At 48.4% G+C, this 21,507-nt stretch overlaps 1 protein-coding gene across 4 annotated transcripts in view; it reads left to right on the top strand.

The window, feature by feature from the left end:
* CACNA2D3 (calcium voltage-gated channel auxiliary subunit alpha2delta 3) overlaps positions 1–21,507 on the top strand; it is an 879,489-nt gene that overhangs the window by 677,340 nt on the left and 180,642 nt on the right. For all 4 annotated transcript variants that reach the window (XM_051851530.2, XM_051851531.2, XM_051851529.2 and 1 more), the window contains one exon: positions 12,220–12,303. In XM_051851530.2, coding sequence (XP_051707490.1) covers positions 12,220–12,303 — 84 coding nt within the window. The remainder of the gene's footprint in view (positions 1–12,219; positions 12,304–21,507) is intronic.

Here is a 21,507-nt window from a genome sequence, read left to right as displayed (position 1 = left end):
AACCTGGAGAGGCCAACACAGACCCCCCAGAGGAGCGATGTCTGGGCTGAGACCCAAGAGGTCGCCAGGAACTGGCCACTTGACTCTGAGTTGGGGCAAAGGGCATTAGGAGCAAATGGGGAGGCAGGTGCAGAGGCCACAGGCAGGAATGATGATGACATTTCTGGCAGCTAGTGGGGGGTGATGACAAAGGACAGGGCACCAAGCAGAGGCTACAGGAGGATGACCTGTGGAATTCTGGAAGGTTGTGCAACATCTAGGGGGAACAAGGAGCCACAGAAACTCCAAGGCAGGCAGTATTATGATCTGGTTTGGGTTGCGGAAGATCCCCTCTGGCTGGACCCTGGAGAGTGGATTGGAGGGGATGAAGTTCAGCCAGGGAAACTGTGTAGGAGACACTTGGCCTTCATCAAGGAGTGAGGTATCATGGAGGCTTGCTTTAAGTTTTGGGGGCAAGATTGATACAATTCAATTTCAAGACACTTTGAAGCACCATATGGAGTTGTCTTATGCATCTTATTTGATTTGCCTGGATCACTGGTGTCTCTCTCTCTCTCTCTCTGTCCTTGGGAAGGCAGCAGAAGATGGCCAAAGTATTTTGTCCCCTGCCACCCATGTGGGAGACCTGGATTGCCCTAGCCCCAGCCAACCGTCATGGCCATTTGGGGAATGAACCTCCTGATGTTAAGATCTCTTTCTCTCTCTCTCTGTCTTTGTCACTCTGCCTTTCAAATAAATTAATCTTTAAAAAAATTTTAGTAGGGAAAACAAAACAAGATAAAGCTGCCATGTCAAGCATCTCCCTAAAGAAAATTATACCTGCACAGGTTCCCAGCTACATGTCTGACGAGGCGTGGCTTTCTGACAGAGGCTGGTACTGTGACAGTCATAGATCAGGTAATGCTGGCTGGCCTGGGAGAAGAGAGCCCCTTTCCCTTCTTCTACATCTCAGTCTGTCACCAGCTTCCTGCCCTTCATGTCATTTAGCATGAAACCCTGGATGCTGAGTGTTCTCTCTCTCTCTCTTTTCCATCCACCAACCCTACCCCACCCCCAAACTCTCCTGGTGAGACTCAAGTCCTCTCCACAGTGACTGAGTGGGAGAAGGGCTTGGAGAATGGGGGTGACAGGACGTAATTGAGTAGGTAGGTCCGTGTTACCAACCACAACACTGCAAACTCCCTCCACAGGGAAAGGCCAGCTGGGGTTTCATCAGGAGGCTAGCCCATTTGGCTACAGTGTTGATGGATACTATTTTCTGATTTCACTTGACTGAATAAGGAAATTCATTGTCTTTGCAGTTTCAAAACTAGAATCAATTTGTTGTGCCTGACCATACCCCGTATTCAAAATGTCCTGGCGGTTCCACATACCCTAGGGTCTTTTGATGTAGTTAACTGTGCCATGGAATAATGCCAGATAAAGTTCTGTAAATTAAGAAAAAAAGTTACTTGCCAAATATCACATACTTTCAAATTATAGAGGTCCTCTTTCCCCCTAGATATTATCTCCTGATGACACAGTGGTATCTGAAACCTTTTATGAAATTGGCTTTGGAATAAAGAATACACAGGGCCTTCAAGAAGTTCATGGAAAATGTTATGAAAAAACTATGCATGGATTTCAGTATTTTTGCAGCAAAATAAACTTATCTTGTAATTTCATCTTCCATGAACATGTTGAAGTACCCTTGTATATACATGTTCAAGACTTCTGGCTAACTCGATTTGAACTGTGAAATGCATTCTGGAGTCTGTCTTGCTTCTACCGTTTGTCCTGGAGACTCTGGGGAGGGTTTGGTTTTTAGGTATTCTAATATACCAGAGTAGATATGCCCCATGTCCATTTTTATTTGAATTTTTTAGTTGATTTTTCTAAAACATTTTTTTTTGAAAGGTAAAGAGAGATAGAGATCTTCATCTACTGGTTCGCTCTGATGCTTATAATGGCTGAGGCTGGGCCAGGTTGAAGCCAGAAACACAACCCAAGTCTCCCACATGGGTAGCAGGGACCCAAGTACCCATCACCTGTTGCCTCCTAGGGTATGCATGCACAGGAAGCAGGAACTGGCAGCAGAGTGGGGACTTGAACCTGGTCACTCCAGTATGGGATACGGACATCCCAGGTGGCATCAGCCACAGCACCAAATGCCCACCCTCTATCTTAATGCTTATGCAGACTCCCTGAGCTTTCCTCTTCTTTCCCCACTGAGCAGCGTCTTCTTGGCCTCTACTTCTACTTCTGCCTCTACCTCTACCTCCAGGCCTCCCTTCTCCAGACTCCCTGTTCCCTGTCCCTTTGCTGGCAGGAAAGCTTCCTCCCACTCTCACCACTCAGCACCGTCTTAATTTTTATGCCCGTCTTGCTATTAGAAGTCACTCTGGTGTTTAAATCTAGCCACAGCGCTACCCACAGTGGTGGGGCTAAGCCGCCTCCCTGACATAGCGTGTGACTCAGGGATACTCAGAGGACACCAATGAAGATAAAGGTCATTTGGTTTTCAAAGCAGCCCTGTTAATTGTTGTTGGGTTTTTTTAAATACCAAGGCTGTTTTAGTTTTACAGCGATCAAAAGGATTTTGTAATCATACGAAGAGAGCACGTAAAACTTTTCATCTTTGAGGCACTTAGAAACATTAATTAATAAGAGCATGGTGCCTTGTGGAAAGAGGAAAAGGCTGGTTGTCTCGACATGCCCTGCTGCCTCTCTCCCACCTCCCCGCTGATCTGGGACACACCCTCCCAGCTTGTCCTCCTCCCATGCCATGTAGGATTTCATCTCCAACACAAGCTCTTTGGAATTTCTCTCTTGGCCCAAAGGCTGTGCCACGTAGCCATTCATCCTGCATCGAGGAACCTGGATGACTGTGGAGCCAGAACCAAAGAGGCCTGCCCAATTTTGGTGAAAATTCTGCTTAAAATTATACTCCCAGGTACTATTTCTCTGAGGGTTTCTCTGAGGTCCTGGATGGGCTACTGGTGATATGAAAGAAGATACTGTAGGTTGGCTATATGGCATACTATCTGGTTCCCTGAAGCCACTCCATCTATGTAATCCTTCTTAATCTCAAACTTCGAGCTGCGAGAGTGAGTCGGTGCTGATAGATCTGCTGGGATTTGACTTCCAGCTGGACTGTCTGTTCATTCGTAGGCTTACCAGGTCCAGACCCACCAGTAGCTGCTCTCTGAACTGAGGGCAGGGGGCAGCACACAGGCACAGGGAGAACCAGAGGCTCAGAGACCAGGCAGAGGGAGGCGCTGCATCTGGTTTCCATTGCCAACAGCTGAGTGACCAAGTGACCTGCCACTGCCAGACTCAGCAACTTCCCATTTACGAAGTGACTCTTCCCAGATGGAGTTGGGGGCATTCAGTAGGATGGGTGCAGTGCTTTGCACAGTGTCTAGCACAGGAAACAATCACCTTTCCTGCAGAGTGATAGGAGGGCACAGGGAAGATGGGCAGCAGCAAAGAAATGGCATTTTTTCTTCTCTCTGTAAAGGCAGTCATTTGGAAAGCAGAACAGATTGGTTGCTACATTTTATAAATTCTTTGTTGCAGAAACAATGTACTTAGAAAACTGAAAACAGTAACTGCTTCAAAGGACTTTTGCCCTTAGGGAAAGATTGCAGAATGTCAGGGGTGATGCCTGTATTGTGGCAGTGAAGGCAATATTCTTTCCTTTCTTTGAACTTTTCACTGCTTTCTAAATTTTCTGCAGTGACCAATTATCACATGGGTAATCAGAAAAAATACGTATATATATAAGAACATCTAGATTATGACACTAGGGACCCCTGGAGAGCTGTGGCTAGCAGGGCCTTGAGGCTCCTTTTCCCTGGAGCCACTTCTTCTGGGTCTGTCGCAGTCAGATCCTGCTTTTCAACTGGCAAGATGGAGTTAAACTGTTGAGTTCCAGGGGAAGAGGGCCACAGGCCTTGGGCCAGGCTGAACTTCACCTTGACCTCGAGGAGATTCAGCTACCAAGCCAGGTTGAAGGACCTCTTTAACAGGAGGAGACTACTGGGACAAGTGTTTGACTTAGCAGTCAAGAATATAGTTGGGATGCCCGTATCCTGAATTGGGGCGCCTGGGTCCTAGCCCTACCTCCTGGTTCCAGCTTCCTGCTAATGTGCACCCTGGGAGACAGCAGACGATGGCTCAAGTCATTGAGTTCCTGACACCCATGTGGTTAAGCTAGATTAATTTTCTGATTTAACCTGCTTTGACCTGGCCCAGCACCAGCTGTTGTGGGCATTTGGAGAGTGAACCAGTAGATGGGAGCCTTCTCTCTTTGTGTTTCTTGGCCTCTTAAAAAAATTTTTTTTTAAAGAATAGGACTCTTAGTAAGCAACAACAATGTTGAGAACCAGTTTGTTCTATGCACATACTGTGAGGCAGAGACTGCTCCATTGTGGAAGTAATTGTCATGTCAGCAGTTGTCAGTATTGGTGACTGGCGTGTTTCCAGGCTATGTGTGTAAGGATGTATGTGTACCATGTGCTGGGCTCCATGCTCAGCCATGTTTACTCCCATTAGATTCTCACCAGAGTGCTGTTTCTGCCCTCTTAAAGAAAACCAGGCTCAGAGAAGTGCACAGCCCATCCCAGACTACTCACTCTGTGTACACTTGGTTAGAATCAAGTCCACCCCTAGGGCCCTGGCTTTGAACCCCGCTCCCCGGTGGCCTCCCTTTATGTAGCCTGGTTGGCTGGTAGTAAATTGTGATCAGTGACTCGTGGGCAGCTTCTCCATGCTTTCCCGAGGTGTGCCTGTGTCTGGTGCAGGCCTGCGGACGTGAGATGTCCGGCAGTATTTGGGGTTGCATAGAACAAATGAGCCAATAAAGGAAAGAATGGACATGTGAGTGGAGGGAGGAAGTGCCCTGGGGCCATGCCACCTGTGTGTTGCATGGGCAAGAGAGCAGGCATGGCTTGGTCTCCTCTCCAAATGGTTGCTTCAGCCTCAGATGAGGTGGTGAAGATCTTCAGTGTTTGAGGAACGTGGCTGCCTGGAGAGAGAAACATCTGGCCAGATGGCAGCTGGCTCCGGGCCCTCTGCACATCCACCCCCACATGGCACCATCCTTGGGCATGGTTTCCTCTCTCCCTCGTCTCCTTCCTTCCTGTTGGCAGCAGGGAGCAGCACGTACTGCGTATGCTATGAGCACACGCGCTGTTGTTCCACAGGGTGCTATGTGGCGCTCATTGCCTCTGGCCTTTCCCAGATGGACGCAGTAAAAGCAAAGGAGGCTTTGGTTTGGTTTGGTTTCTTTAAATCAACATGGCCGGCACCGTGGCTTATCCCATTGTACTTCCAAGGCCATCTGCTTCCACACAAAGCGTACCCACCCCGGCCGTTATGCACCGGCGAGCCCCTTCTGGCGAGGCCTCTGCTGTTTCCGGCGAGGCTCTTCCTGCGCGCTCTTCCGGTGAGGCCCCGGCTGTTTCCGGCGGGCTCCTCGCGTGGGCGCCGTATCTTTGCCGCTTTCCTAGGCCAGCGGCTTGTTTGTGTGTTCGCCACATCTGGCCTTTATTGGAAACTCCACCTCAGAGGATTTCATAGCACAGAATATCTTTCCTTATTAAATTCTCCCTTACATGTTTTTTTCATAAAACAGGCACCAAAACCTACAAACCTACCTGCGGCTCTCATAGTATCTGTTTATAAACCTTTGGAAACCGTTTGCAATACGTTAATCACATTTTCAAAGGAAGTTACAGATTACAGATACGCTAACAAATGCCATATACAACGCCTCAGCCCCAGGAAGGAGCCGCTCACACGGAGGGGAGGGGAGAGCTTGGAGCCGGGGGACCTGGGATTTGTCCCACACTAAAACTGCAGCAGACAGAGCACATGGGGCCTGGGAGTTGGAGATTTGCACGTTTGGGTTCTTCTTCTGTGCCTTGGGGTGGGGTGGGGTGGGGAGTGGGGGAACAGGTAGAAGAGGTGAGCTCTGTTCAGACACAGCAGTGTTTGGTGAGCTGTGAGGCTTTTCATAAACCACATTACCAAATAGTCACTTAAGCACCAAAGTCTGTGACTGCTTCTTCTGAAATGTGTATTATCAGTAGGTCATCTAAAAAGAAAAAATACAAAGCTATTACATACATATGGGGGGAGTTCAAAAAGTTTATGGAAAGTGGAATTAAAAGGTAAGTTTATTTTGATGCAAAAATAGTTTGAAATCTGGAGGGGAGTGGTTAGGCCAAAGGGTTAAGACACCAGTTAGGACAGTCCTATGCCCCGCGGGAGCACCTGGGTTCCTAGCCAGCGCCACTCCTGACTCCAGGCTTTCTGCTAATGCAGACCCTGGGAGGCGGCAGTGATGGTTCAGGTGGCCGGGTTCCTGCTGCACTCGTGGGAGACCTGGGCTTAGCTCTCAGCTTCCAGCAGCTCCAATCATTGCAGTTGTTTACAAAGTGAACCAGCAGTTGGGAGCACTCTCGCTCTCTTGCTTTCTCTCTCTACCTCTAGATACATACATACATATATATATATATATACACATATACATATATTTGGTTTTGAAATCTATGCATATGAAAGGCTTTTAAAAAGTTCCTGAAAACACATATTATGAAAAAAAAATGCATGGATTTCAGATTATTTTTGCACCAAAATCAACTTACCTTTGAATTCTATTTCCCATGAACTTTTAAGAATACTTTTAAGGGTTAGAAATCTGTTGACTACTTCACACATGAAACTCGAACCAGCTTAAAAAAATACTCTTAATGGAGGGAAGGAGGATAATGTGGACAGGATGTAGTGATAAGCTGAGTCATCCAAGGATGTAAAGACTTCAGGAACGGCTTGATCCAGGAGTACACACATGCTTTCAGGACTCTCTTCATTGCTTTTTCTATTTTTGCTATTCTGGTTTCATTCTGAGAAAGACTTTCTGCAAGGGGTGGCCGAGATGGTCCTGAGGTGCTGCAAGCCCAGCAATGAGCCAGTGGATGGAGAGTCCTTTTTCCAAGATAATTCCCAGAAATCATCCCAGATGGAGTCTCTGCAGTCATGTTTGGGTTGGCCTGGGTTGTGTATCTACCTCTGGCCTAATCCCTGCCATGAGATGGTGCCTCACGGGCTCAGGCCGCACGCCTACCTCAGAACCAGTAATGGTTGTACCTTCTCTAGAACCATATTTGCTGAGAGCAGGGCCCTAGGGGTTTCCTACAGAAAAAAACCAGGTGATTGACCTGGAAAATGTGGGGAATTGGTGTTGGCAATCCACAGCACAGGGATCTTTGCAATGGAGCCCTACTTCTGGCCTTCGAGGCAGAGGGAAAGAGAGAGAGAGATGGAGGCTCAGTCTGCCAGGCCTTGCTCATAGCCCTTGGCCTGTTCTACCTGTAGAACAACTCACTGAGTTGTCCATCCTCATCCAGCGCATCACTGCTGCATTGTTCTTCATCTCGAAGAGCTCACCCCTAAACGAGACCCCAGTGCAAGTGTCCCAGGCCCATTTCACAAGTCTGGTTCAGCAAACCTTCTGGAAGGGCATTCTTAAGACAGAGTCTCAGAAGCTGTATCCCCAGCTCCTATCTGTCTTTTTCTTTTGGATTATAGAGACTTGCAGCTCATGGACCCAAATTCCGGGAAATCTTCCATGCTCTCACTCTCTAATGTCTCCATGTGTCCAGAATACCTTTTTGGTAGAATTACTGCATTTCTTTAGTAGTTATTTTTTAAAAATGAGTAACAGCATCCAGGAGATGTCAGAAGTCAGGGGTTCTCTACTGAATCTATTTTTGCTAAAAGGCATCTAAAAGGACTGGATTTTTTAAAACTTTTTAAAATAAATATAAATTTCCAAAGTACAGCTTTGATTACAGTGTCTTTTTCTGCCCCCTAACTTCCCCCCTACCCGCAACCCTCCCCTCTCCCACTCCCTCTCCCCTTCAATTCACATCAAGATTCATTTTCAATCATCTTTATATACAGAAGATCAATTTAGTATATATTAAGTAAAGATTTCAACAGTTTGCACCCACATGGAAACACAAAGTGTAAAGTACTGTTTGAGTACTAGTTATAGCATTAATTCACATTGGACAACACATTAAGGACAGAGATCCTACATGGGGAGTAAGAGCACAGTGACTCCTGTTGTTTACTTAACAATTGACACTCTTGTTTAGGGCTTCAGTAATCACCCTAGGCTCTTGTCATGAGTTGCCAAGGCTATGGAAGCCTTTTGAGTTTGCCAACTCTGATCTTATTTAGACAAGGTCATAGTCAAAGTGGAAGTCTTCTCCTCCCTTCAGAGAAAGGTACCTCCTTCTTTGATGGCCCATTCTTTCCACTGGGATCTCGCAGAGATCTTTCATTTAGGTGTTTTTTTTGTTGTTGTTGTTGTTGTTTTTTTTTTTTTTTTTTTTTTTTTTTTTGCCAGAGTGTCTTGGCTTTCCCTGCCTAAAATACTCTCATGGGCTCTTCAGCCAGTTCTGAATGCCTTAAGGGCTGATTCTGAGGCCAGAGTGAGTGCTATTTAGGACATCTGCCATTCTATGAGTCTGCTGTGTATCCCGCGTCCCATGATGGATCATTCTCTCCCTTTTTGATTCTATCAGTTAGTATTAGCAGACACTAGTCTTGTTTGTGTGATCCCTTTGACTCTTAGACCTATCAGTGTGATCAATTGTGAACTGAAATTGATTACTTTGGCTAGTGGGATTCTGTAGCACAAGTATGGAGTTTCAAGAGAGTCTTAAGTCTCAAAATTGGAAGATTCACACTGGGAAGAGACATAAAACTGTGACTGCATGGCAACCTTGTCTTTGACAGGTGTCCCTTGCCCACCTGTGGTCTGTAGAACAATGACTTAAAAATCACTGAATGCTTTCCTTTATTCCAAGGCAATAGTAGGGATAGTAGCTAATTCAGTGCAATGAGCCTTTGTCTTCTCAAGAAGCACATGGCCCTAAGGTAGCTATGTAGTAAGAGTTTGCTGAATGAAAATGTGCTTATCACTTTATATACAATGTGTCATTTAATCCCTCCACCTACCATTATTATGGGGATACTCTTGGTTTGTCTGTTTGTGACTAAGATTGCTGGGAGCAGCTGCGTACCTGGCTCCAAGTCCCATGAGCCCTGGGCTGTGGTCAGTATGAGATGGCAGAACCACCACTGGGCCTGCTCCTCTGGCAGACACGTGGATGCTTTTCCTGAGAACGGAGGGATATTCAGTCCTTTGGACCCCGCAGCCTTTTTAAACTTCTTTAACTGTGATTAAAATAACACGAGGCTTAGTCATGAAACTTTGAGCAAGAGCTGGTGCTGAGTGAGGTGTTCTCTGCCATACTGGGTATATGAAACTATTTGACCTGTTATTTAATTCGTTATTGAACTTGTTATAGCCTGTATTCACATATGCATAGTGGGCAAGAAATTAACCTTAGAGAAGTAGAATTATGGCTGATAAACTCAAGTAAGTCCTTGGGAGAGAGTAAAGCCCTGTGTAATTGACTTTATATGAGTATCTTTATTGCCTTGCACATGATAGGTGTCTGATACATGTTTGTTGAATAAATGAATAAAGGAGCACTTTGAAGTGATGAAAGGAAGAAGCCCCTCCCTACCCCCTCCCTGCAAAAGACAGTTTATTAGCACCACGAGGCTACTCAGGAAGTCACAAAAGTTCTGCCCTTAAAGTGCAGGACCTGGGACGGGTGCTTGTGCTGGCAGTTCAGATGGTTCCTAAGACATCCACATGGCTGGCACCGCAGCTCACTAGGCTAATCCTCCACCTGCAGTGCCGGCACCCCGGGTTCTAGTCCCAGTCGGGGCACCGGATTCTGTCCCACTTGCTCCTCTTCCAGTCCAGCTCTCTGCTGTGGCCCAGGAAGGCAGTGGAAGATGGCCCAAGTGCTTAGGCCCTGCACCCGCATGGGAGAGCAGGAGGAAGCACCTGGCTCCTGGCTTCAGATCAGTGCAGCGCTGGCCACAGTGGCCATTTGGGGGGTGAACCAATGGAAGAAAGACCTTTCTCTCTGTAAAAAGACATCCACATTCCATATCAGAGTACCTAGGCTTGCTTGCCAGCTCCACTTCTGATTGCAACTTCCTGTTAGTATGCACCCTGGGAAACAACAGGTGATGAATCCAGAAGTAAGGGTCCTGCTACCCATGAGGGAGTCCTGGATTGAGTTTCCCAGCTCCCAGCTTTGGCCTGGCTAAGCCCTGGGCATTGCAGGCATTTGGGAGAATAAACCAGCAAATGGGAGATGTCCCTGCCTCTCTCTCCTGAGAAATACATGCATACAAAGAAGTCAAGGTCAGGATCAGGCTGGTGCCCAATAGGTTTCAGTTGTGCCTCTTTTTTTTTTTTTTTTTTAGAGCAGGTTTGGGTGCCATTTGCACAGATGGTAGGGGTCCAGGATAACTGGGTGTCTGACTATAGCTCCTCAGGGGGCAGCCTTGAGTCTTGGCATCACATGCCGCCTCCCCATGACCCCTCCCCCTGCTGACAACCCACACTGACCTCCTTCCTGTTCCTGCTGCTCAGCTCAGGCCTGGCCATTGCGAGGGCTGGGGCTGTCATGCGCACACGAACTTCCCGTAACAGGATCCAACTGCTAATCTGCCATCATTTACAGCGGCTGCTGAAGGAACTGCTTCCCTTCCTCTTCTTCTGGAGCAGATCTGATGTCATAAAACTGACCATGATAGTCTGCTAAGTGAAAAGCTGGGAGCACACAGTAGGAGTGTGGTTGGTGGAGTGATGGGAGCCTGCTATGGGCAAGATGGCCCTCCTGGGTGGTGATGGGAAGGGAAAGGCAGGGGCAACCCTTCAGAAATGTAGCAGAGCTCCTGAAATGGGATCAACAAGGAAGAAAAGAAGGCAGGAAAAAGCAGTCAGTCCTATTTGGTACCATAGCACTGCATACCCTGGGAGGCAGCTGTAGTGCTGGCTCAAGCAGCTGGGTCCCTGCCACCCGCATAGGAAACCTAGAAAGAGTTCCCAGTTCCTGGCTTTGACCCTGCCCAGCATTGCCCTGGTTGTAGGCATGTGGGGAGTGAAACAATGCATGGATGCTCTGTCTCTCCTTTCTCTACTCCTCTCCGTTCTTCCCTACATTCTGCTGAGGACCAGTTGGGACTTACTTGGTTTGCCATCAGCAGTAGTTTCCCCCTTCCTGCCTGGGGTGTCTTCAGAGCCTGTCTGGAATATCCAGAGTCCAAAGTGGCAACCTTTGGTTAGGAGAGGTCTTAAAACACTCAGACCAACCCTGCGTCTCACTTAGAGTCTTATCTGTTAAGTTAAAAGCTGACCAGTCTAGAAGCAAAACCAAAAGTGAACACAGTGCACGTACATACGGGTGTTTTACCAGAATGCTATGAACCGTATCTTAGGAGCTTGTAAAGCGGCTGCTTATCCCTAGCCTGCAGCAGAGGGCAGACTTTCCTACCTAATAAACGCCCCAACAACCAACAGTAAAGGTCTCTAGACTCAGGAGCGTCCAGACACGAGACCATCCGGTGGGTAAAATGGTGGGTTTGCAGGGTGACTGCCACCGGTGATTTAGGGAGAAAAAGGAAAACCACTTCCTGGCTTTTTAACACGCTCACCAGCTTTTCCAGAGAAATGCCCTAATGGCCATTAAATCTGGCAGTGATCCCCAATGCCCACATCCACTGCCGGTGGAGTAGCTGTGCTTAGTTCGGTATTGTGGTAGCCAGCGAGATGGCAAATAGATGGTGCTGTGTCTGAAAAATATCACCAGGGTGCTGAGCCCAACTCCAGCTGCAATCGACGCCTTTAAAAGTGTGGAGAAGACTCGAGGGTAACAGGGGACTAGGACTGGATTCTGGCTAACGTGTGTAAGAAGACCTGTCTGGTGTCGGGAAGCCATAAGCTCTGTAAGTTCTGGAAGAGAGGAGTGGAATGTCCCCTGTCCCACACTGGTCCCATCCAGGTAGGGGCAGACTCTCCTTTGCGTTGGGTGTTTATGGGACCCAAGAGTCTGCTAAGTATATTATGATCAAGCAAGAAGTTGAATTCTATGAGAATATCAACCCAACTCAGAAAAAAGGATTCCAGCCCAGTCATTAGAAGCCCTGGGACTGTCATCCTAGTGAGCTTCTCACCAGTGTCTGTCCACTCCCAGTCCCCACTCCGTGGCAGGATTTGGGAGGAAAAAGTTTGCCCTGCTGGGTCATCTCATGGACATTTTCTTTCCTTTGTCTTTCCCTTCTTCCCCCTGCTAGTATGAAGAAGGAAAAAAGCGAAGGAAACCTAACTACAGCAGCGTTGACCTCTCTGAGGTGGAGTGGGAGGACCGAGACGATGTGGTAAGTGACCTGCTGCAGGCCTCACGGGAGGGCTCCCCTGCACCCACTGCTGTGCCTGGAGCCTGTGCCGGGAGCTGGCCAGGAGGCCCCCCAGAGAGCTACCTGGCCAGCAGGGGCATGTGGAGACAAGGGGCACTTTGAGCAGGTTTGGGGTTGTGTAAATCCTGTTGGAGAGCTGCAGACTAGCCAGCCACTCCAGGTGTTTGGGCATCCCTGGGCGGATTCTGGTCCTGTCTGCAGCTGATTGATCCAGGACCCTCCCCGGTACAATTCACGGGAGCTGCCGTCATCACTGTAGTCAGGGCACCTGCGGGCCACGCAGGTAGGCTCCCAGGCAGCCAGACTCCTCCTGTCGGGGAGCAGCCCAGGGCTTTGCAGACTCCCATTCCTTCTGCATGAATGGCTGCCCATCTTCCGCACCTCCCCAGCCTTTCCCCTCTGCTCCGGCCAGGTCTCAAGGGCAAACTGTGCATCTCCCCTCCCCCAAATTCAGCCTCGGGTACTGTATCCAAAGCTTTCCTCCTGCTCGGGACTTAACCCCATCAAGCCTTCTCGTTACTTCCTCAATAAATCGGATCTGTTAGACACGGCTGCCTTTGTGTGAATCCAGGTGGACTGTCCTTAATTAAATCGTAACTTCCCAGGTGTTCCTGTCTGGGCCTTCTCCTTCACTTTTTCTGAGTCCCTGCCCCTCCCCCACAGACTTGTCCAGGGTCTTTTCTTCCATTTCATCACCAGGGTAGCACAGTTTCCAGCTCCTGCTCTGAACTGCTGGCCAAAGAGGTAGTGAGGAGCAGCACCTGCAGCCCCAGGCAGGGTCCCCTTGCCTTCCAGAAAGGGGGCCGGCATCAGCCCTCTCGCCGCAGCCCACCTTCTGTTCACATCCTCTGCTCCCTGCACCGTCTCAGTGAGCATAAATCTGAGTTCCTTCCTCGCCTGTGAAGTGCAAGAGGCGTATCTGTTTTAGAAATTTACCCTACTTCCTTCTTCATCTGCACTAAGTCTTTTTAAACCCAAGTTCAGACAAAATAACTCTGCTATTTGATAAAAGCTACTTCCTCATCCGCTCTGCTTTCCCCACGTGCACCAGCCAGACATCGCGTCAGCTCTGTGACCTCGCGGAGTTTGATACCTTCTTATCTTATTATTCCTACAACGTTGTCACCAGCGTCCTGTCCATGGGGATTGTGCTGCGCCTAACGTACATCTGATTCCTTGGCATTGCTCAGGCGTTACTCTCAGGGTTCAAATCCCACTGTAGTGGCTTGCTGGCTGTTTGTCTCCAGAGAACAGCTTTCTCTACACACCTCAATTTTGGCTTGTTTTAAAGATTGCTTGATTTATTTGCTTGAAAGGCAGAGTGACAGAACGAGAGAGATCAATCTTCCATCTGCTAGTTCTCTCCCCAAATGGCTGTCATAGTGAAGACTGGGCCAGGAACTCCATCTTTGTCTCTCACAAGAGTGGCAGGGAGCCGACTACTTGACCATCTTCTGCTGTCTTTCCAGGTGCATTAGCAGGGAGCTGGACTGGAAGTGGAACAGTCTTGGACTCCAGTGGGCACACTAATATGGGATGCCAGTGTTGCAGGTGGCAGCTTAATCTGCTATGCCCCAACACCAGCCCCCTTGGTTTTGTTTTCGTGCTGTGGATTTTTTTTTTCTGTCACAATCAGTATGGTTGTTCCTACCTCCTAGAGCTGTTGTGAGGATTAAAGGAACTAAAATATTGAAAGGCGTGAAAGCGCCTGCCCCACCGCATGCAGCTGATGAGCCTCCACGAGGGGTCGCCATTATTAGTGTTAGCTTCACCATCCTCACGAACTCTCAGCTCCTGTGCCCTTTCTGGGCCTCCCTGGGCTCGTGAATCTTTGAAGGGTGGCTCCGCTTGATTCTCCCTCTTTACCAAGTCCACTCGAACCGTTGCTTTCTAATTCATTTGGACCTCCCTGGATTCTTGGGTTTCCATTCCCAGAGAGATGGAAACGTCACCAGACTGCTTCTCCATCCCGCCCTCATTTCTGTTTTGATGAAGAGAGGCGGCCAGCTTGATCACATTTGTCCTCCTATGGAGTGCCCCTGTCCAGGAAGCACACCCTCCACTGGGTAGCACCAAGCCCGCTCTCTCTGTCCTTCACCAGCTGCTAGAAGACATTTAGTACTCACTTCCCTCTGCTTACCGCCCACACCCCAGCCAGTATCCCCTTTTACAACTCATGGTGTGGGAATGTTTTTTTTTTTTTTTTCTCCTCCTCCTGGGCCTGTTTTCTGTTCTCATCAGAGCACAGTATCCTGTGCATGTTCTCCATCTTCCCATGACTCACAGGATGGGGACACGGGCTGTCCACCTTCAGAATTCCAACACCTCTACACGCCCAGGTCTTTGGTCTCTGGTTATCTCTGTGGTTTGGGTCTCTTGTCACCTTGGGAACATGGTGCTTTTGAAATGCAACTTACTTCACTACCAACATGTTTGATGTGGGATAACCCAAGGCACCATTTCTTCCCTGGGGGTTTGCACCCACTGATTAGAGTCTTCTTGAATCTATACAAAGCATCTGTGTGAAGTCTGCGTAAAATCCCACATGCCCAGATGCTGGCCGTGGGGTTTTCTTAAAAATAGCAGAGAATGGGGAAAGACCATGGAAGCAGAGCTCCCGGAGGAAGCAGCAGCAGAGTGTGCCCAGCTGTAGAGAACTTGGATGCAGTGTCCTGTTTTCTTGGGTGACTAGGCGCTTGTTGCATCTGATGGCCGTATTTATAGCAAAGGCACTGCACGCTTCCAAAAATGATGTAAGATCCCATAGGCTGTTAGAACATGTGCAAAATAGACTGGCCAAAATTAATATAAGAGGAATAGGATGGGACTTCTGTCCCAGTCTTCAGGATGAGTTAGGCACTGTGTCAACAACACAATGGGTAGGGAACATCTTTGGGGGAGCCAGGAGCCAGCAGGGGACCGTGAGACACACACAGCTCCATCTGAATTCTCAGCGTGGATCGCCTCTGGGAAGGAAAAATTATCTTCACCATGTTTACCCTTTGGTTTAAATTCCCAGGGATGACAGAAGGAATTAAGGATGATTTCTGGTTTATTCCTATTACATCTGAGCTATTACCAAACTTTCTGCAGTGAACACAATTATTCCTATAAATAGAGGACTTTGCTATTAAAGAACTCATGAATTATAACTACCTTTTACTGAACTCTTCCTACAAGTTGTATTGTTCTAAGTGCATTTATTTCTCACAGCAATCCTATGAGGTATGTGTAATTGTATCCCCATTTTATAGATGTGGCAACTGAGGCACGAAACAGTGTAATGTTCTGTGGGCACGTAGTATGGATTCCAGCTCAGGCAGTCTGACTCCCTAGAGCTATGCCCTTGACACTTTGTAATGCCCCAGAGGGATCCCTTGAGTCCTTGAGGATCTCTCTTTTTTTTTTTTTTTGACAGAGTGGACAGTGAGAGAGAGAGACAGAGAGAGAAAGGTCTTCCTTTGCCGTTGGTTCACCCTCCAATGGCTGCCGCGGCTGGCGCGGTGCGGCCGGCGCACCGCGCTGATCCGATGGCAGGAGCCAGGTACTTCTCCTGGTCCCCCATGGGGTGCAGGGCCCAAGCACCTGGGCCATCCTCCACTGCACTCCCGGGCCACAGCAGAGAGCTGGCCTGGAAGAGGGGCAACCAGGACTGAATCCGGCGCCCCGACCGGGACTAGAACCCGGTGTGCCGGCGCCGCAAGGCAGAGGATTAGCCTAGTGAGCCGCGGCGCCGGCCGAGGATCTCTATCATCGCCCATGGTAAAACAGTTCTTCTCTGAGAGGTGCAGAGAAAATGAGTGCTTTGCAAACCAGAGTGATTGCTCACCTGCTCTTGTTGCAAATCCTGCACCACAGACTCTTCCTTGAATCTCTGCGAGGTCTCCTGGTGCAGCGTAAGCCTTTTTCCTACTGCCCCCGTCACCTCACGTTTCTCGTTAACCCATAATGACTCTCGTGGAAAAGTCCCTTGAGTCCTTTCTTCCCAAAGCCCTAGGAACCTTGTATTTCCCAGATCTTTGACCATTTAACTTTTCTTCTTTAAACCCTCTGCAGGATCTGTCCAGCGCATGCTTGAGCTCTGGACCCCTGAGGCAAGCACAGCCCACCCTGAGAGCCCAGGCTGCTGTAGGGGTGAGGGAAGGAGAGGGAGTGAGATTTTGTTGCTAGGTGCTATGTGCCCCAGTCTGTTTTCAAATGCTGATTGAAGCTTGTTTGGGAATGACTGGCGTGTTGGTCCACTGCATCTTATCCCATTTGATCAGGCTCACGTGTCATTAAAGGGTTTGGAAGTACATGGCACCTGTGTACTGGGAAAGGTGAGATTCGTGTTCCGATGTGGACACCCAGGTTGCATTAGGAGGCTGAGCCGTCAATCCATAATTCCACCACAACCTATGGTGGCCACTAAGTTTCTCAGGCAGGCTTCCCTAGAGGGCTTTGCGTGGGAGATAAGAGCAGCAGGCTCGTGATGGAAGGGCAGCGTGGCTTCAGCATTCCATAAAAGAGGGATTGCCAGGGGCTCTGGGGAAATGCATCTGAATGGGCAGCTCAGGCCCCGGAGACCAGGGAAGCTGACTACTGCAGCCATATTCTGATACGCAGTTCAACAGGGTCCCATGATTTATTGAGGACGGTGCTGACAGCTGCTTTAATGCCCTCTGTGTTAGCACAGTTGCAGATACTTAGTATCCAATAGGGACAAAAGAAAGGTACTGCGTATGTCTCATTGAGGTTCTTAATTTGCCTTCCTTTGTGTGTTAAGATACACTCTGCACATGTGATTTTTCATGACCATACACTCTAACATACTGGCATACCGAAGCTTGTTTGGAGGTTTTCCTATGCCAGGCTTTTTGCAATTTCCTAGTTGCTCCCTGTTGTCAGTGCAGGTAGTGGCTGGTTCAAAAGCCCTTGGGACCACTCAGAACGGTGCCTTCCTGTGCTCCAGGGGGACTGAGAACGCTGTTATACCCGTCTCTTTGGACTGGTTCTCAGTCCCTCTGCCATCTCGGAACCTCAGGGCACCCCTGACTTAATGATTCTGGGTGCATTGCTTCTCTTCTAGGGCCTCCGCCTCCTCAGAATGAAACAGACATTTCCGGAATGCTGCAGCCTCACAATGCTGTGCTTGCATCTTGGAGCATTCTGTTAGAAAATCAGCAAACCCCTTTCCCTCCTGGCAGGAAGGGCACGAGCACCTTCCCATCACTCCAGGATCACAGGGCTTAGACTAACGGAAGAGACTATGCAAGATTAAAACTTCAGACTGGGGCTGGCGCCGTGGCTCACTTGGTTAATCCTCTGCTTGCAGCACCGGCATCCCATGTGAGCACCGGGTTTAGTCCCAGTTGCTCCTCTTCCAGGCCAGCTCTCTGCTGTGGCCCGGGAGGGCACTGGAGGATGGCCCAAGTGCTTGCACCTGCATAGGAGACCAGGAAGAAGCACCTGGCTCCTGGCTTTGGATAGGCGCAGTGCCGGCCGTAGCGGCCATTTAGGGAGTGAACCAACGGAGGAAAGACCTTTATCTCTGTCTACAACTCTACCTGTCAAATAAATAAAAATTTTAAAAAATTAAAAAAGAAAAGTTTGAGTAAAGAAAATTATTTAAAAAAACTTCAGACTGGCATGGTCACTTTATTTTTTTTTTTAAGATTTTAAAATTTATTTTAGAGGCATGGTTACAGAGAAAAAGATGGAGAGACAGAAAGGTCTTCCATCCACTGGTCCACTCCTCAAAAGGCCACAATGGCCAGAGATGTGCTGATCCCAAGCCAGGAGCTAGGAGCTTCTTTGAGGGTCTCCCATGCTTGTGCAGGGGCCCAAGGGCTTCAGCCATCTTCTACTGCTTTTCCAGGTCATTAACAGGGAGCTGGATTGGAAGAGGAACAGCCTGGGCTAGAACTGGCACCCATATGAGATGCCAGCGTCACAGGCAGAGGCTTAGCCTGCTACACCAAAGCACCCACCCTAACATGGTCACTTTTTAAGACTTGTTTCTTGATTAAAAAAAGAAATCTAGGAATGACAGTATATAATTTTATATCAACACTGTACAGACTTTAATTTCATCCAAGTGCTTTCTCTCCTGACTTGGGAAGCAGAGGTTAAGAATATGAGCTCAAGAGGCAGAGAGGCTATGTAACCTGAGACAGTTCCCTTAACCCATGCCTCAGTTTCCCCACATGTAGAAAGGGGTCTATAATAATGGTAGGTTTTAAAACTTGTGCCTCACACATTGTAGGAATGCAGTAAACAGTATCTTTCAGTATTATTTAAGCAACATAAAAATCTTCTAGCCACTTTTTTTTTTTTAACAGCACCAGACAGGATCCCTGGGTTCTGGGAGTCCTCACTCAGGGACACTCTTGACAGAGTAAAAGAAAAATGAAGTCGTTGAGACACAGAGAGGTCACGGGACAGCTGGTTTGTGTCAGTAGCCAAACTTGAACCTTGATATCCTGGGTCACCTCCCTTGACTTGGACTGCATCCTTTTCTGTCTGTGTCCACACACAGGTGGTTAAGTGAGGCAATTCCCTTGGGGCTGGCATTGCATGGCATAGTGGGTTAAGCCACTGCCTGTGTGTGGGTACCAGTTGGAGTTCCAGCTGCTTCACTACCAGTCCAGCTCCCTGCTGATGGCCTGGGAAAGCAGTAGAAGATGGCCCAAGTGCTTGGACCCCACGTGGGAGACCTGGAAGAAGCTCCTGGCTCTTGTCTTTGACCTGGCCCAGCCCTGGCTGTTGAAGCCATTTGGGGAGTGCACCAGCAGATGGACGATCTCTGTCTTTCTTCCCCTCCTCCCTCCACCTGCCCAGTAACTCTTCCTTTCAAGTAAATAAAATAGATCTTTAAAAAAAAGAGAGAGAGAGGCAGTTTTCAACCCAGGTAGTTGGGGGAAAGGTCATAAAATCCATTTAGGACTCATGAGCAGCAACTAGAAGTGGTAGAACCCACTAAAATGGGTTACAGAGGGCTTCATCAGAGTAAAATATATTTCTTATGTGGCTCCTAGTTTAAAACAAATTGATTTGGAGTGTGGGCATTTGTAGTAAGCACATTTGAGTTTCACTCCCAGTTCCTTAAGCTATTGAAAGGTATCTGACTCTCAGTGAACGTGAGAAAGATGATTATGACAATGAAGATTCTCTTGATGCTGCTGAGAGTGGTGACAATGGTGATGCTGACGCCAGGAGCGTCAGGTAACACATATGATACCTAATGTCCACCAAGGGCTTAGCACCTACCAGCTGCTCATCTCATTTCTGAGTCATCTAAACCACATGAGAGCCTTACAAGATGATTGCTGTTGGCCGGCGCTGTGGCTCAATAGGCTAATCCTCCACCTAGCGGCGGCGGCACACCAGGTTCTAGTCCCGGTTGGGGCGCCGGATTCTGTCCCGGTTGCCCCTCTTCCAGGCCAGTTCTCTGCTGTGGCCCGGGAGTGCAGTGGAGGATGGCCCAGGTGCTTGGGCCCTGCACCCCATGGGAGACCAGGAGAAGTACCTGGCTCTGTCTCTCTCTCTCACTGTCCACTCTGCCTGTCAAAAATAATTAAAAAAAAAAAGATGATTGCTGTTAATAGGTCCATTTTGCAGAACAGGAACTTGAGGCACAGAGAAAGTGGGTGATTTGCCTAGGATCATAATACTCTGGCTCAAAGGTCTTCTTTTTGTTTTTGTTTTATAAGAACCAGTGTCCACTGGGGCTTCTTTTCTTTTTTTAAAGATTTATTTTATTTACTTAAAAGGCAGAGTTACAGATGGGGGGTAAGGAGAGAGAGAGAGAGAGACAGAGAGACATCTTCTAATCACTGCTGATTCATTCCCCCAAATAGCCACAACAGCCGAGGCTGGGCCATGCTGAAGCCAGGAGCCAAGAACCCCATCCTGGTGTCCCACAGGGATGGCAGGGATGCAAGCACTTGGGCCATCTTCTGCTGCTTTCCCATGCACATTAGCAGGGAGCTGCATCAATAGTGGAACATCCAGGACCTGAACCGGTGCTCATATAGGATGCTGGTGTCGCAGGTTGCAACTTCACCTACCGCACCACGATGCCAGTTTCTTAGCTGCAGTGCTGTCTTGCCGCGATAGTAGGAGTGTGGCCTCGAAGTATAACCTCTTTTCATGATCACTGAAGAAAAGGACCAGACCAGACTAACCATCAAGGCCTTTGTGTGCAGAAGACAATGCTGACCTTGGCCCTGGTGCTCCCAGGCCGGGTGCTGTTCTCTGCTACTGGGAGCTGGGGGTAGGGTGGCACGCAGACATGGCAAGGCTTACCTAATCTGTAGCTTGCCTGGGCAATGTGAGAGGGGAATGTCCCAAATGGCTTTAGGCAGGCACCAGAAAGAAGAAAAATGAAAACCATGTTAAAGATAAATCGAGCCGTTCTTAAAAGTTAGAAAGGAGACTTAATTAGGACCAGCTCTCCCCATCCAAAACCACAAGAAGTTAAAATGGGAAAATATTTCCAGAAATGCCCATTATGTGTTGTTAAAAAATATCTAGGGTAAAATATACGTTTTATTTTATACAAGCCTCCAGCTAAAAATCATGCTTGTACGCTCTCCCTCACAGAAGATGGGAATGCAGACCCAAATCTAAGCAGCCCCGAGTCCAATTTAGGTTGCTTGTGAGCACTGCAGTCTCTTTCGGCCAGGCCTTACTCTGGCCTCTCAAAAGGGGAAATGAGGAGCAAGGGATAAAAAGCAAGGCACAGGGAGGGGAAGGAGCCTCTCCTGATGGGCTGTGGCGTGTCCACAGTTGCTTCTATGCCACTAAATGGCCTTGTCTGTTGAGTCCCGTTAGTGCCCGTGGCTGCACATCTGTCATCGCCGCGTCTGCTGTCCTCCGCTGAACTCCTGGAAGGGCCACAAGTCATTAGATGAGGTCAGCCTGGGGTGGGGGCGGAGAGCCAGGCTCCTGGTTCCCACTGAAGAGTGCATAGGAACCTCCAGGCATCAGATACGGGGTCGCCCCTGGCCAGCGCAGTCAGCAAGGCCATTAATTGGCCCAGATTTCTCAGAGAGCATTCAAAGGTGACTCATGCTATTAAAAAAAAAAAAAAAAAATGAACCCGTGTCTTCCAAATGGCAGGCTTTTTTTTTTTTTTTCTGAACTACCGTGTAGGAAAATGTCTTTAACTTGATTATGTTTTGA

Source organism: Oryctolagus cuniculus, chromosome 10, assembly GCF_964237555.1.
Source record: "Oryctolagus cuniculus chromosome 10, mOryCun1.1, whole genome shotgun sequence".
Lineage (NCBI taxonomy): Eukaryota > Metazoa > Chordata > Mammalia > Lagomorpha > Leporidae > Oryctolagus > Oryctolagus cuniculus.
The sequence above is the reverse complement of the archived record's forward strand: the minus strand, read 5'-3'. Positions and strand labels throughout refer to the sequence as shown.